The sequence below is a fragment of the Choristoneura fumiferana genome, chromosome 25 (genome assembly GCF_025370935.1).
Source record: "Choristoneura fumiferana chromosome 25, NRCan_CFum_1, whole genome shotgun sequence".
In the NCBI taxonomy this organism is placed as follows: domain Eukaryota; kingdom Metazoa; phylum Arthropoda; class Insecta; order Lepidoptera; family Tortricidae; genus Choristoneura; species Choristoneura fumiferana.
This window is the reverse complement of record NC_133496.1, coordinates 1,485,015-1,499,352: the sequence shown is the minus strand read 5'-3', so window position 1 is coordinate 1,499,352 and position 14,338 is coordinate 1,485,015. Positions and strand designations below refer to the sequence as shown.

The window sequence follows — 14,338 nt, the reverse complement described above, 5'->3', positions numbered from 1 at the left end:
GCTGCGGGGCTTTCAAGTTACAAGTGACTACAAAGCAGTGTCAAGCAGAAATGATAGTAGTATAGGTAGTGCCACGAGATGGCAGCAGGATTTTGACATTTAATTAGTTTCTTTGTTCAGAATCAGAATCGTTTATTTTCTAGAATACAGTATTAATGGTGTTACAATCTCCTTGTCCATTGTATCTAAGCTGCATGCAGGCGTGAATATTATTGACACATTAAACAAAAATCACATTATTTTAGAATTATAATTATTATCATTAAAAATATATTCGTTTTTACAGGTCTAATGCCCACTAATAGTCGAATTCAAATGAAATACACATTCCATAAATACATTAAGTTAATTGAAATTACCTAAAATTAACATCACTCGAGATTTGCCAAGTATTCTTTTACACTGTAAAACATTTATGTTGTAGCCAATCGATTACTCATTCTCCTTTTGTGCTATCAGTTGTTTCTGTAGCTGTGTGTGTAATCATTCACTTCAACTCTCGTGGCACTACCTATACTTAGTTCACCTAATGCGATCGCTGAACTTGTTTCACACTTCGGCCAATGAACGCCGTCTTCACATTAGTGGTAGCACCAATCTAACTGACATACTTTTTATCAACTGTCAAATCACGATTCTCCCATAGATTTTGTGTGGCAATAGTTAGTTGTGACGACACTACTTTGCCAACTAAACTGCTAAAATCGACTATTTATTTGTTTTAAAACAATTTAAAATATTTTTTAGTTGCAGTTAAGTGTTCTTTGCACTATTACTGTCACCGTATATTGCACGGACGATCATCTTAGTATAATTGCCCCATCGTGCTACTGGAATGATTTCTCTAAAATAATGTAAACAGGGCATAATAAAGTAATAGGTAGTACAAAGGCTGAATACGATACGCTCATTGGTTCATTCGAAAAGTATACCCTTAAGCCGCTTTTACAATGTAGAAAATATTACGCAAAGAAAATCGATGGTATCTTTTTCATTATAAAATTATTCTTTTGCCTTAAATTATTTATGCTTATGAGAAATATTACTAATGTGTACTTTTGTTCCGCACATAGAAATCATGTACATATTTTATTATTACCTTACGGAAAAAATTGTGACTATGTATTCAAAAATAAATTAATGACATTCTTAATCAATAAAATGTTGTTGTATTAATGAGTTCTCAAACGATAAATCTATATGCACCGAAGAACTTCATTTGCGTATTTTATAGTAGGTGTAGAAAGTGACAAGTCCATCCATCTCAAAGTTAGTCAATACTACTTGTTTATTTTCTTTTGTACAAAACTCGTAAAGAGTTTACACACATACATACAAGTCACATATACATACACATTCAGAAATTCTGCCCTTTGAATCCTAAGGACGGTCTCTTTCGTCAGTCTCACGAGACAAAATAATTTAAGAATTCAGCTTTAATAAAACCTTTTGAGAACATAATATTACGCTTTGGTATTCGGCCTCTTGATACCAACTTAGTACTTTTGAGGTTCTGATATTATTTTTAATGATGTAAAACGGGTAGAACGAAATCATTGCGAGATGAAACTTACCCACTAGTAGTGATATTTGCTATTCTAGTACTCTTTGTACAGCCTCATTTACATTTGTACATCATAGCTTTCATCTTTTTACTATTAGTTTTGTAAAATCAGTTAAGAAAGTCTGCAATATTATTCAAAATAAGTACCTACTTACTAGTTATATCTATTTGGTAAGTGTTCAGTTATTTTTTAACTCTGTAAACTCAGTTTGTTATTATACTAGAGTTTAATTGCGGCTTCGCACGTGTTGACCATTTGATTTGGTAGTTACAATTGAAATTCCGGCATTTTACAATATTCCCCTGGCCCATCAGACGGCTCAGATACAATATCCCCCCAGCTACAATAGCCCCGGGTCACCCTATTACTTACTTTCTCTAACCTCAAAACTTTTTTTTCAGGAATCGAATCTTGAAGCTATGAAGTGTAGTTTGCCTTGATCTTGGCCGGGAAATCACCAGCAGTGTTGGTGCTGACTTCTTAGATGACGAAGATCTCATCATTATAGCTTATTTGAACTTTGAGAAAGAGAAAGATGTTGATCAAGTGGACGACAAGGATGTTATAATTGAAGAAGAACAGAACAATGATGACGAAAGTAAAGCAATCGACTTTGATTACTTTGATATTTTACAAGCGATGAGATAGTTTCGTTTTTATTAGATGGTAATTCGTTCGTCGCTGGTGACACTAGTATAGGTAGTGCCACCAGAGTTGAGGTCATGCACACAAGAAAATGCCATGTAATGACCGCGGGATTTGGACATTCCCTCATTAATTTAATTCATTCTCTTTTCATGGACTCTGTTCTTTTTGTAGCTGTGTGTGTACTCGTAGGCATTAACTTCAACTCTCGTGGCACTACCTACTTCTACGTGTCATCATCTTTATAAACATTCAAACAACTGTATATTGTAGGGTCTGCTTCATTTGCGTTAATGATTGTTTATAAAAAAATTAAAAGGATTAAAGACAAAACACATAACAGTTATTTAAAATAATACTTTGTAGTAAACAGCTTTATTTAGCGTTAATTTCTCCACAATGGTTTAACTTTTCTGCAAGGATTTCCTCCTAAGCGAATTTTCTGATTACTTATTTTATTTTATGAATTGGCTTAAGTTAGATTTAGGTATTTATAAATATTTAGTTAGTAATTCTGCTTGTGTTGTTGTTGTGTTTTTTTTGTATTTGTATTTTGTGATTTTTTACATAGTTTTAATCATAAGTCATAATATAAATAGTCATCATGCCGTGCGGTGTCGGTCGAGAATAGCCACTAACCCATCTTCCCGAGGGTGTCGAGGGCGACTAAGGGATAAACCGGAGGATGGTCAGCAGCGTCCGTGAACTATAACTGCGGTCGCCAACCCGCCTGCCAAGCGTGGCGACTAAGGCATTTTCCCCCCAAAAATACCCACCAAATCATGCCCAGACCCATAGTCCCCGGCGGCCCTGCTATTCCTGGCTCCGGTAGCAGCCACGGTAACGGCGGGGCAGGGGGCGCTATAGTTAATCACCGGCAGAGACCCGTCTAACCTAACCTACCAAAAACGACAAGATCGCGGGATCGCGGTGGATGCAGAAAGAACAAGACCGGTCTGAGTGGAGAGCCTTGGAGAGACCTATGTTTAGCAGTGGACGTCTTTCAGTTAACATGATGATGATGATAATTATATTAAAATTTAATCTTAAACTAAAAATATTGAAATATTGTAATGTCGTGTATGTGCCGATGTGTTTTTGTTGCATTTTATTTTTTCTGATCAACTGTTAATGCACCACCTGCTGTGAACTAGTCCTTCCTTCTTTCTGTAAAAAGGTTGCCTGGAAGAGATCGCTCTTGAGCGATAAGGCCGCCTAATGCTTACCTTGTAATTTTCTCTGTGTACCTGTTTTCTGTATCGCTTACTATTTCTGGTGTACAATAAAGAGTAATTGTATTGTATTGTATCGATTTTGAATCTATATTTTATGAACAACATCTGACCATTACTATACTCGTACAACGCGAAAAAGCAGTAAACCTTATGGGCGCCTGCCTGCAAGACATTTCAATGGCGTACCTATGACGTTCCCAATCCTACATTTTAGATGGAGAGAAATGTTATTATAAAATTGACGACTTTTTAAACGACCAATTCTGACATAAAAATCATGCATTAATGGACATTGTTATATGTTCTTCATTGTTATTATTTTCTATTCGATATTGAAACGCTAAAATCTTTACTTATTTAATAATGGTAATTAATAATTAGTAATAGTAGTAAAATTTACATCTAATATTAACGTACATTGTATTAACATGAAATAATTGATAAAGACAAATTAATGTATAATTAATAATTATAAGTAAGTAACTGACATTCTATACCCGAACAGGGTTTCATGTACTGACCATCTGTGTAATGACCATCTTTGTAAATGAACATGAATGAATAAATAAATGAAATGAAATGAGGCCCTCTCATTGTATTAGGCCTATGCCCAGCATTGTGACGATAGCCTCCGTGTCCACCAGAGATGTGCTAGGATATGTTACGAGGAATGTGTTTTTCATGGACCAATAGAAATGCTTCAGAGATGTGCTGCACGAGGATAGATGAAAACTATTAACTATGAACAGACAGATAATAGCAGTACAGTCGCCATATACTGATGATCAAAAATATCAAAGCATGTAATGTAATGTAATGGAGTGCACGTGCCGATATTTTTGACCACCTTGGTCGCTCCTAAATATCTTATGGAGACTGTACACCATGTATGTTTAAGGTTTATAGATACTCGTAGATTTAATAAAAAAAACAATAAGTATACGAAGTAGTTTATTACACTGTTTTCTTTGCATATGTAAGTAAATAAAGCAAGCATTGCGTACGTACCTATATATAATTTGTAATGGCTAATTAAAAACAGATTTTGAAGGCAATTTGGTTATCTTGATATTAAATAATATGTACAAAAGATTGATTTACTGAAAAAATTAAACAATTACAAACGTAAATTATATTACAATGAAAAAAGCTTTTTTTACAGTGGAAAAAACCGAATATGTTTCTTGGGGTAGCATTTGCAAGCAGATACAAGTAAGTAAACTTTACCCCAAGTGGGTGGGAAAAATACACAATGCAAACTGAGCTGATTTTCTAACAATAGTTACAAACGCACCAGTCTCTATTATATAATATGTAAACCTAGGAAAATAACAAATTGAGAAATTACTATTAAAATATTACTGTTCAAAGTCAAAGTCAAAATATCATTATTCAATTTAGGCTACAACAAGCACTTACGAATGTCAAAATAAATCTACCACCGGTTCGGAAAAAACCTCTGTTGAGAAGAATCCGGCGAGAAACTCGACGAGGTATTTTTCTTTAAACGAATTTATAATATTATAAATAAATGATATCTATACATCACAAGTATTACTATTACCTACTATTACAATTAGAATTAATATAAAAAAACAAAGTGACAAAAACAATAGATATCCATGAACAACAAAACCAAAACAAACTTAATCTACACTTAAAACACAAAAAGAAAAAAAAACTGTTCCACTGAAGTACATCACTTAACTGAAGTCCAGGATATGAAAGTCACCACACGGTCCTTTATAAGTGAGACTCACATATTCGCTGTTTAGATCAGCGATGGACTGGTCATCTATTTGGTTGAAGATGCTAGGCAGTGCCATCATCCCCCAACCATCCAGCCACATCATTATTTCTACACCACCAGGTGCATTGGTGGAATATTTTTTATAACACTCCCTTATTTGTATCGGATAATCGATCGGGATATGTTTAAAATTTTCCCAATGAGTTACAATGGCGCCTAGTTTGTTTAAAGTCCTGATAGAATGATCAATTTGAATAAAACGATCCATTTTGATTTTAAGGATGATTAGCTGTTCTATCTTAAAAGAACTGCTGCGATTCAGCCTTTATATTGCTTGTTCTCCCCACTTCTCTTGGCTTAAACAATGTTTAATCGTTTTAGAAATAAGAAAAGTGCCGGTAGAATTAGAACTAACCACACCATCATTATTTAAAGATTATAGGCACATTTTGTGGTGAACTTAAGCCGAGTTCAGGCTTGCAAGAAAAAATCGTGCAAGTTGCATTCGATTGCGAGGCGGTAAAGCCAACGAGTTTGTAGTGGTCAATCGAGCGCCGCAATGTAATGCAACTTGCACGATTTTTTTTCAAGTCTAAACTCGGCTTTAGATAAACTGATAAATTAATTGTGGTATAAAACAGGATTTAGTAACTAGCAAAGAATTAATTGGGAAACTATGAAAAAAAAACTACGCAGTATGAGGAAACAGGACGGCAGGGGATCTGCTGTGGCCACAGAAATAATAATAAGAGGATATTTATTATTATTTCTGTGGCTGTGGCCGAGCACTCAATGGACTCGGATTCGACGCATTATATCCTTTGATAATATCATATTTGATAAGGTGTCTGTACTTGCGAGAGAAAAGTTTTTCATTCCGCGGAAAGCATAAACGGCTGCATCTTTTGATTGCGTTGGCTTAGAAGTTTGATTTTTTCATAGCTTCAAGGGACAGTAGACCTCAGTATTTGATATAAATTTCAGCTTGATACCTCCACGCGTTCCCGACGGACAAAAAGAAAGAATATATTTAAAAGTGATCATATAAGGGTTCCATTTTTTTCCTTTTGAGGTACGGAACCCTAAAAACTACTAGTGAACAAAACTTGAGGAGGACAGGTATAATGATTTTTCTATTCGCTTAAAGAAAAAACAACAACAAAAATATTAAATTCATCTAAAAATAACATAATGACTTAAATTTAGCGAACAAACAAAAACAAAAATGAAAAAAACAAAGTCATGAAAAACAAAACTAAAACAGTAATCTAAATCAAAAAGAAAAAAAGAACTGTTCTGAAACACGTGACGACGACCTGGGGAGAACCTGACTACGAAGTTTGAGGTCCCGGGTTCGATTCCCGGCCGGGGGGGGCAGATATTCGTATGAATAATACGAATGTTTGTTTTCGGGTCTTGGATGTTTAATACGAGTATGTATTTAGGTATGTATTTATATAAGTATGTAGATAGGTATATCCGTTGCTTAGTATCCATAGTACAAGATATCCGATATCGGGCCGGACAATGTAAAAGACAGGTACACATTTTATACATTTTACTTTTCCCCGATATCGTATCGTCGTCCGATACCGATATCGGATCGGATAGTACGAAAACGCTCTAATTTTATTTTCACTAGTTTCACATTCTTTTATATTCTGTGCAGGTGCACGTTGTAGATGTAAACTCACCCTTGGACCTCACGCGTAAAGCATTATTTTGCTTTACGTTGGAAATAACTAAAAGTATTTTGTTCTTAAACGACGGTAGTTGCAAATTATGTTTGATATTTTAAAAAACCCGTTTATTAGACAACGGACAAAGCTCGCAAAGACGCGTTGCTGCCAAATAAAAAAGCAATTGAAATTTTTCATTTTTATCACAATAATGTGTAAGTTGTAGTCAAGCAGTATTTTTATCAGGAGAAATTGCATTTAATATAAGGTAAGAGTTGGTTTATAACTTTTATCGCATTTTCTTAGGCCGTCTTGCAGGAAAAAATAAATCTAGATTTAGTAGTTAATCCAGGCTTAAGCGTGACAATTCCATACAATTTGACACTACTACACTGAGCTTAACGCTAACTCGGGATTTATGTGTTTCCAGCAAGTAGCCATTACACAACAATATAAATTTCGATATGTCATCCAGTACCGTTACGCAAAATTCGAAACTTTAGTGTCGACACTATCATTTAAAATGTTGCATCGTTCCATGGAATTCACCATTAATAATCATGTGACAAAAAAAACAAATGTCATTAATTCCATGATTACAGCGAAACATGTTATTAAAGCTGACTGATACTACTACTGTGACTAAAAAATAATCTTGCATGTCAATTATTATAGTGTTAACCTAACCAATAAAAAGTTGTCACTTCAAAGTTTAATATCTCAAAAACGGCTAAACCGATTTTGATACAACATATCTAAAAACCATCGCTAGAAAACTTGCTTTCAAATAAAACAAACCGCATTCAAATCGGTTCACCCGTTTAAGAGCTACGGTGCCACAGAAAGACACAGACACACATAGCGGTCAAACAACACCCCTCTTTGCGTTGGGGGTTAAAAAACCAGGCATAAGAGGCATTGTTTTGATAAACACGGCACTTCTAGTTTACAAACTGATGGTTAATATACCAAAATTAAATAAGTACTCGTATAAGACCGTGTACTTTTTATACAAACAGAAATAAGGCACCAAGATGTTCTATTTAGTGCTATGAAGCCGTGACAAAGTTAGAGTATAGTACCTATTAGCAAATCGTAACATTTTTTTAGATTTTTTTTGACGTCATGTATCGACATTTACACTGCGTGCAAATTTATTTTGTTAAGGAAAAATTGAAGTCGTAATTTTTTATATAAGATGATGAAAGTATAATTATTAGGGCCTTTTCTAAGCCCTTAAAGTTTGTGGTAGCAACAAAAATACCAGTGGAAAATTATTACACACTTAACGCGACGTTGTAGAGACACTTACTTTGTAAGCTGATAATTGTTTGGTGATCACATAACTTGATCAGCTGAATCCTTACCTGGAAAAGAAAAAAATACTTTAGTTTTATCAACATGATACTCTTAAGTCTATTTAGTATATAGCTATGCTATATTTGAGGATCTTCTTAACCTATATAACTGTGTAAGCCTCTTACAATATTTTAACTAGGTTAATTTCTCAGTAGCTCAGGATTCACATTGTTTGATCTGTTAATTATTACTTTCAGAAGTTTGATAGATATTATAAGATACTCGAAAATACCATTCCCGTTTATTTACCGCTAATGATGTTGAAAATGAAGTAAGTAGTTTTAAGTTCAAATTACAATGCATGTTATGAGTATGAGATTTGTATCGTACCTACTGTACACTTCTTCGTTCCGAATTCAAAACCTCTCTACTTGCCGGAGACTTTTGATCATTGTCTGGCTTTTGAACTTTTTAGTGACTTTTTAAAGGTTTCTAAATGTGACTATTACATTTGTTTCTTAATAATCGTTTTATTTATATATTTTTTTATATTGTTTGTTTTGTAAATGGATAATATGTGATTTTATTCTAACCTATGTTCTTGTTGCTGAGGTGAAAAGTTGTATGTGTCACACGAGACCAAAGTTTTTTTGCATCTCGTGTGTTTGAATCCCTCACTGCTCTCAGGATTCTAACCTAGAATCACTCGCTACGCTCGTGATTCAATTATACAATCCTTCGCTTGCTTGGGATTCAAATTCAACACTCGCACCAAAAAACAACTTTGCTCTCTTGTTGCACAAATAACTATTAAAATCGGTTCTCAATTGGCGAAATTACCGCGCAACAAACGCAGAAAAAAACATACAGTCACAGTACAGGTATAGTAGTAGTATAGTAGTAGAATTGTGAACCTCCTCCTTTTTTTGAAGTCAGTTTATAAAGCCAAACATAGTTGTTCCTATTGTACTTTAAATTCAGGATATGTGAGAATTTGACAAGCTAAAAACAACACAAGCTATGTTTAATAAAACCAGGCTTTTCTATCTACATGTTATCTAATTTTATCGAAAATATTGGCATAAACCTGTTTACGACCCTTTTAGGCTCTCTTGTGAAAGTTCCTAAGGAAATGTTGGTAAAAACTAGACCCAATGTTGCTTGGACTTGTAAACGGTTGAGATCGTACAGGAACGGGGGTCCAGGTAAACTGGACATTGTAAAAAGCTTCTACTAAGTTGTAAAACAGATTGTAGGTTTTAAGAATGCCAGATGATCGTCGTAAAGTTGGGGGTTTTTGTTTACTACGCCGAGGCTTATAGGACCCTAGCGCATCCGGTTAGAAAAGAACAAAAGCAGGTAAAAGAAAGGATTTTTTTTCTATGTTTAGTTTCATCAGTGGACGTTTAATGACACGTGAGTTAAAATGAGCAGAAATATAATTTTATCTTCTATAATAGTTTGAACTTGATTACCGGGGAAACCGACTGTCATAAATTATTTTCGTTTTTGAAAAACCTTAGATTTCATGAAGCAACTCATTGCTAATAACAAAAACGAATATTAAGAGAGGAATAGGTTAAACCTAGGCAACCATAACTTTTGAATGTGCCATTGGCACCGAAAAATAACGATGAAGTGACCTTCACCTTCTACATTTTCAGGGCAATGAATAGCACCAGAAACGAGGTATTTGAGCCGCCGGCACCACCCTACTCCAACCTGACCGTGCGACGCGCGTTCATCGTGTGGCTACACTGCGGCCAGACCAACAAGTTCAAGGACGTCTGCAACTACTATCATGTGCTTGAGAAGATGGTAAGTTCATCCTTGTTTAAATAAAACCCAGAGGCGTCTTTAGCCCATGTGCAATTATAACTTTAGCGCCATCTAGGAAGCGCGCGGTCAAAATGGAATAGACAAAGTGCCGCGGCCGGCGCCCCTAACACCGATGCGCCCGTGTGCAACGCACACCCTGCACTATAGGTAAAGACGCCTCTGATAAATTCGATAACTCACGTCTTAAATCGAGTTTCTTTTTAACTGGATGGTAAACGAGCAAGTGGGTCTCCTGATGGTAAGAGATCACCACCGCCCATAAACATCTGCAATACCAGGGGCATTGCAGATGCGTTGCCAACCTAGAGGCCTAAGATGGGATACCTCAAGTGCCAGTAATTTCACCGGCTTTCTTACTCTCCACGCTGAAACACAACAGTGCAAGAACTGCGCTTCACGGCAGGATTAGCGAGCAAGATGGTGGTAGCAATCCGGGCGGACCTTGCACAAAAGTTTAGTTTAGTTTCGTCGAGCACTCGCGCGAGAAGACCGGTGGCGCGGCCTCCCAGAGGAAGGAATGAATTAGCCCGAAACATGTCGAGCTCTCCGTGCTATATGGCCTACCCACTCATATGCACACGCACGCATACGCACGTGGTATATGGTTCTGCGGGTTCGCGGTGGATGCAAGCCGCTGCCAGCCGAAGCAACTGGTGGTCTATGGGGGAGGCCTATGTCCAACAGTGGACGTCCTACGGCTGAGATGATGATGATGATGTCGAGCTAAATTCGATTCAATACTTGGGTTATTCGGGTTTATTTCATTAAGTATGAGTGAGTCTCAAAGTTGTACCTAAAGGTGTCATTCCTATGTTGTCGCCAACTCGTGAAGTCATGACTGCGACCGGAGTCCTTATTGTATTAACGCATTCGAAATCACAATCGTTTTTACCACTTTCTTCTATCACATGTGTAGGAAAAAGGCAGAAAGAGATTGTCAATGCAACCGCAAACCTCAAAGTAACCGTTGGGGTAGAAAAGTCCTCGAGTGGCGACCACGAACCGGAAGACGAAGCGTTCGCAGGCCTCCCACCAGGTGGACTGACGACATCGTGAGAGTTGCGGGAAACCGGTGGATGCAAGTGGCGAGTTGTCGTTCATTGTGGAGTTCTAAGGGGGAGGCCTTAGTTCAGCAGTGGACGTCTTCCGACTGATGATGATGAAACGTCAGCGTGTTATGTAGATAATACAGCATCGAGTCGCGTAACCTACTGTTTACATTCGCCAACATCGGAGTCTCAAACAATTTTCTGATTTAATTTCATCTGAATCGGTTAGCAGTGAAAAGGTAACAGGCAGAGTAACTCACCCCCGTTCCCACTTGTCGGGTGTCGGATCCGTTTCGTGTCGGGCAAGTGTGAAAAGCTTCATATAAAATGTTCTGCCACTGGAACATCCGATTAAAATCAGCGTCCGACATCCGACAAGTGGGAACCAGCTCTTACACGTTTATATTAGTTTTAACATTGAAAACTATTTATTTGAAAGTTACCATTACTCTAAGTATGGCAGACTTCGCAAAAGGGATTTTTTCTAACCTGTAACTTGACGATCTTCCAATAAAAATATTTATCTACGAGTATAGTTCTTATAAGAATCTATCAGGCTATCTATTAGACAATATGTCTGCATGCTAATTACCAGTAGCGTAGCTGATTAGATACCAGTCACTGCATATTAGCACTATTTATAAGGCCACGTTTTACCAAGCTCACTGAATCTAATTAATTCGTCTCTAACTTCACGTATCTTTGCAGGAGGAGCGGCTACCACCTGAAAAGCGGACCAGAAGCCGCCGTCACGAGCTAAACCTCTTCACCAACCGCCCCCCTTGTTCCATCTACCTTAACTCTCATCACCCCTCTCTGTACGACAACTCTGAAATCAACGACAACTACACCACCAAAGTCGAAGCTATCAGAAACGACAAATGTGTCTTCAAACTCGATGGTTTCAGAAAGTTTTGCATAAAACAAAGCGCGACTAGAAAACAGATCGTCGATACCAGTAAACTTATTAGAGATCACTGTCAGGGTCGTAATATAACTCTAGATCAGTTTCTGATCGAATTCGAGCAGTATGCTAAAACGTGTAAACTATGTGACACAGTGACAAACGTATGGGGTTATTTACAAAAGCAATTGATAAAAGACGAGATGACTATGATTTCTAATTGGCCCGTTAGCTTCAGTTTTCTGGATGATGATGAACTTCCTTGTGAAAGCTTTAGAAACACTGATGACGACAAACACTTGGAAGCTCTAAATATTCCAGTGAATGGTTTGAAAAATCAGAAAAAGCTACTTCACAGTATTAACGTTTTGCCAACCATGATTAGTGAAATTACGTACAATCCTTGGCGTGTGGACAAGAGGATTTGTTGATAAACCTGCCAGTTTCCAGCGTAAACATATTATTGCATTTTGTTCATCAGTTAGAGCGCTTTCATTATGTAGGCGTTTTTGTCGTGCCCTTTACAACTCCCTTTACAATATAGCTATAGCGCTAGCTAGTGACCGCCGCGCTTCACAGTATCTGTAGGGCTACTATTAAATTCAAAGTTCGTATCGTACCGTCCCTCTCGCTCTCGTATTAAATAGTATAAGTGTCAGAGGGACCGCACGACACGAACTTCGAGTTTCGTAGTAGCCCGTCTGCCACCGCTAGCTCGGAGCGCTGCAGTTGCTTCTGTCGCGCTACTTAAGGGGCTACCCGAGGTTTTCATCGATTTTTGACAAGTTTTGAATCGTATCTCCTACTTTTGCACTACAGATAGAATTATAGTCAAACGGCTATCGGTTCTCCAATCTTTTATCTACATTTTTGTCTACCGGATTTTGAAAAAAAATGAATACTTAATTTTGTATGATTGTTTTAAACATTGTCAAAAAAAAACACTTATTTCATATCTCTTTTGACGTAAAAGATCTAACATATATATGAAATCTGCATATTTGGGTTCGTCTTTGACGTCTCTAAAAACTGGTCGAGGGTTTTCATTTGAAACTAATTAACCCAAAAGTTATGGCCAGAAAACCAGTTTTTTGGTCTAAAATTGTTCAACTTTGATGCCAAATATCTCGAAAACAATGAACTTTGAAGTAAATATGGGATACTATTTTGCTTAAAACCGTTGCTGTTAATATAATAAGCTACAAAAATCATTAAAAAACTAACGAATTCAGATCGAAGGTCATTGGGGCATGGGATCCCCTTAAATATGTATGGATACGAGTCGCAGTACAGTCGCGCGACAAAAACGCCTACATGCGCAAGCGCTCTTAGATTCAGGACATCTTGGAGACGTATTTATTCTTTTTTCAATCAAACAAAAAATGGCAAAGATGAATTGCGTCAACGTTCGAGACTGAAGTTTCGTAAGTTCACGCCGTTCTCACAAAAGTCATGGGACCTACAACTTTCAACTATCTATAATATTCGTAATTTTTTGTTTAATAGACAAAATAAAAAATCTCTGTCCAATATTTCCTGATACAGATCTATTTAATAATGTTTTTCCATCGTATTCTGCCGGATATATTCGTATATATCTTGCTATCTCAATTAGCTTTAGTAAATTTAAGTAAGCTGTTGATAAATCAAGATAAATACGAACTTTTACAACAAAATACGACGGCAAAACATTATTCAATTCATCTGTACGTAATCTAACTGACCGCACTTGGCCAGATAGACTGCATTCCAAATGCAACGTAACCAACCGCAACTGCTCTGCTTATACATTTTTATCGCAGTCAGCGTGCAGTTTGCATGCATTTGTGCCGACTGCAATCAAAGTCAAAGTCAAAATATCTTCAAAACAACCACCGGTTCGGATAAACCTCTGTTGAGAAGAATCCGGCGAGAAACTCAATGAGGTATTTTTTTTTATATTTTAAATATTATTAAATGATGTCATCACAAGTATTTAACACAACTTTATTTTTAACACAGTAGGTTCGCTATTTGAAGGGATCGCCAATGCGGATCTGAATTAAATCCATGGCCAATGGAACTGCAATGACAAATATATGGACAGTCAGCAGTTGGCAGTTACGTTGCAGTTAGAATGCAGTCCGTCTGTACTGGCACTTACAATATTTTAAGATACTACATACTAGCCTATTTTTTTGCATAAAATCATGCGAAGAAAGCTTCAAGACAGTATCCCAGGCTAGGTTTAATTTAAATTTGTAAATCTGACATGAAAAGGTAATTTTAACGCAAAACATATGTTTTAATTTGTATCGTGATGTTATTTTTAACATCTACGTGGGTATCACTTAATATTTTTAATACCCAGTTGACATAGACGATACAGATTTA

General features: G+C 36.6%; 2 protein-coding genes across 4 annotated transcripts in view; one reads left to right on the top strand and one right to left on the bottom strand.

Moving 5' to 3' along the window:
- LOC141442422 (complexin-like) overlaps positions 1–14,338 on the bottom strand; it is a 362,634-nt gene that overhangs the window by 81,625 nt on the left and 266,671 nt on the right. The gene's annotated exons all lie outside the window — the stretch shown is intronic.
- Positions 6,993–13,664, top strand: LOC141442120 (uncharacterized). Its single transcript, XM_074107028.1, has 3 exons — positions 6,993–7,142; positions 9,838–9,991; positions 11,770–13,664. Exons 2-3 carry the CDS (start codon positions 9,842–9,844, stop codon positions 12,394–12,396), a joined length of 777 nt encoding a protein of 258 aa, XP_073963129.1. The 5' UTR covers positions 6,993–7,142; positions 9,838–9,841; the 3' UTR covers positions 12,397–13,664.

Bases quoted from the DNA above. Each gene is read 5' to 3' on its own strand.
- LOC141442120 (XM_074107028.1), top strand. From the start codon at position 9,842: ATGAATAGCACCAGAAACGAGGTATTTGAGCCGCCGGCACCACCCTAC. The intron at 9,992-11,769 runs GTAAGTTCATCC...GTATCTTTGCAG, and splicing joins ATCATGTGCTTGAGAAGATG to GAGGAGCGGCTACCACCTGA.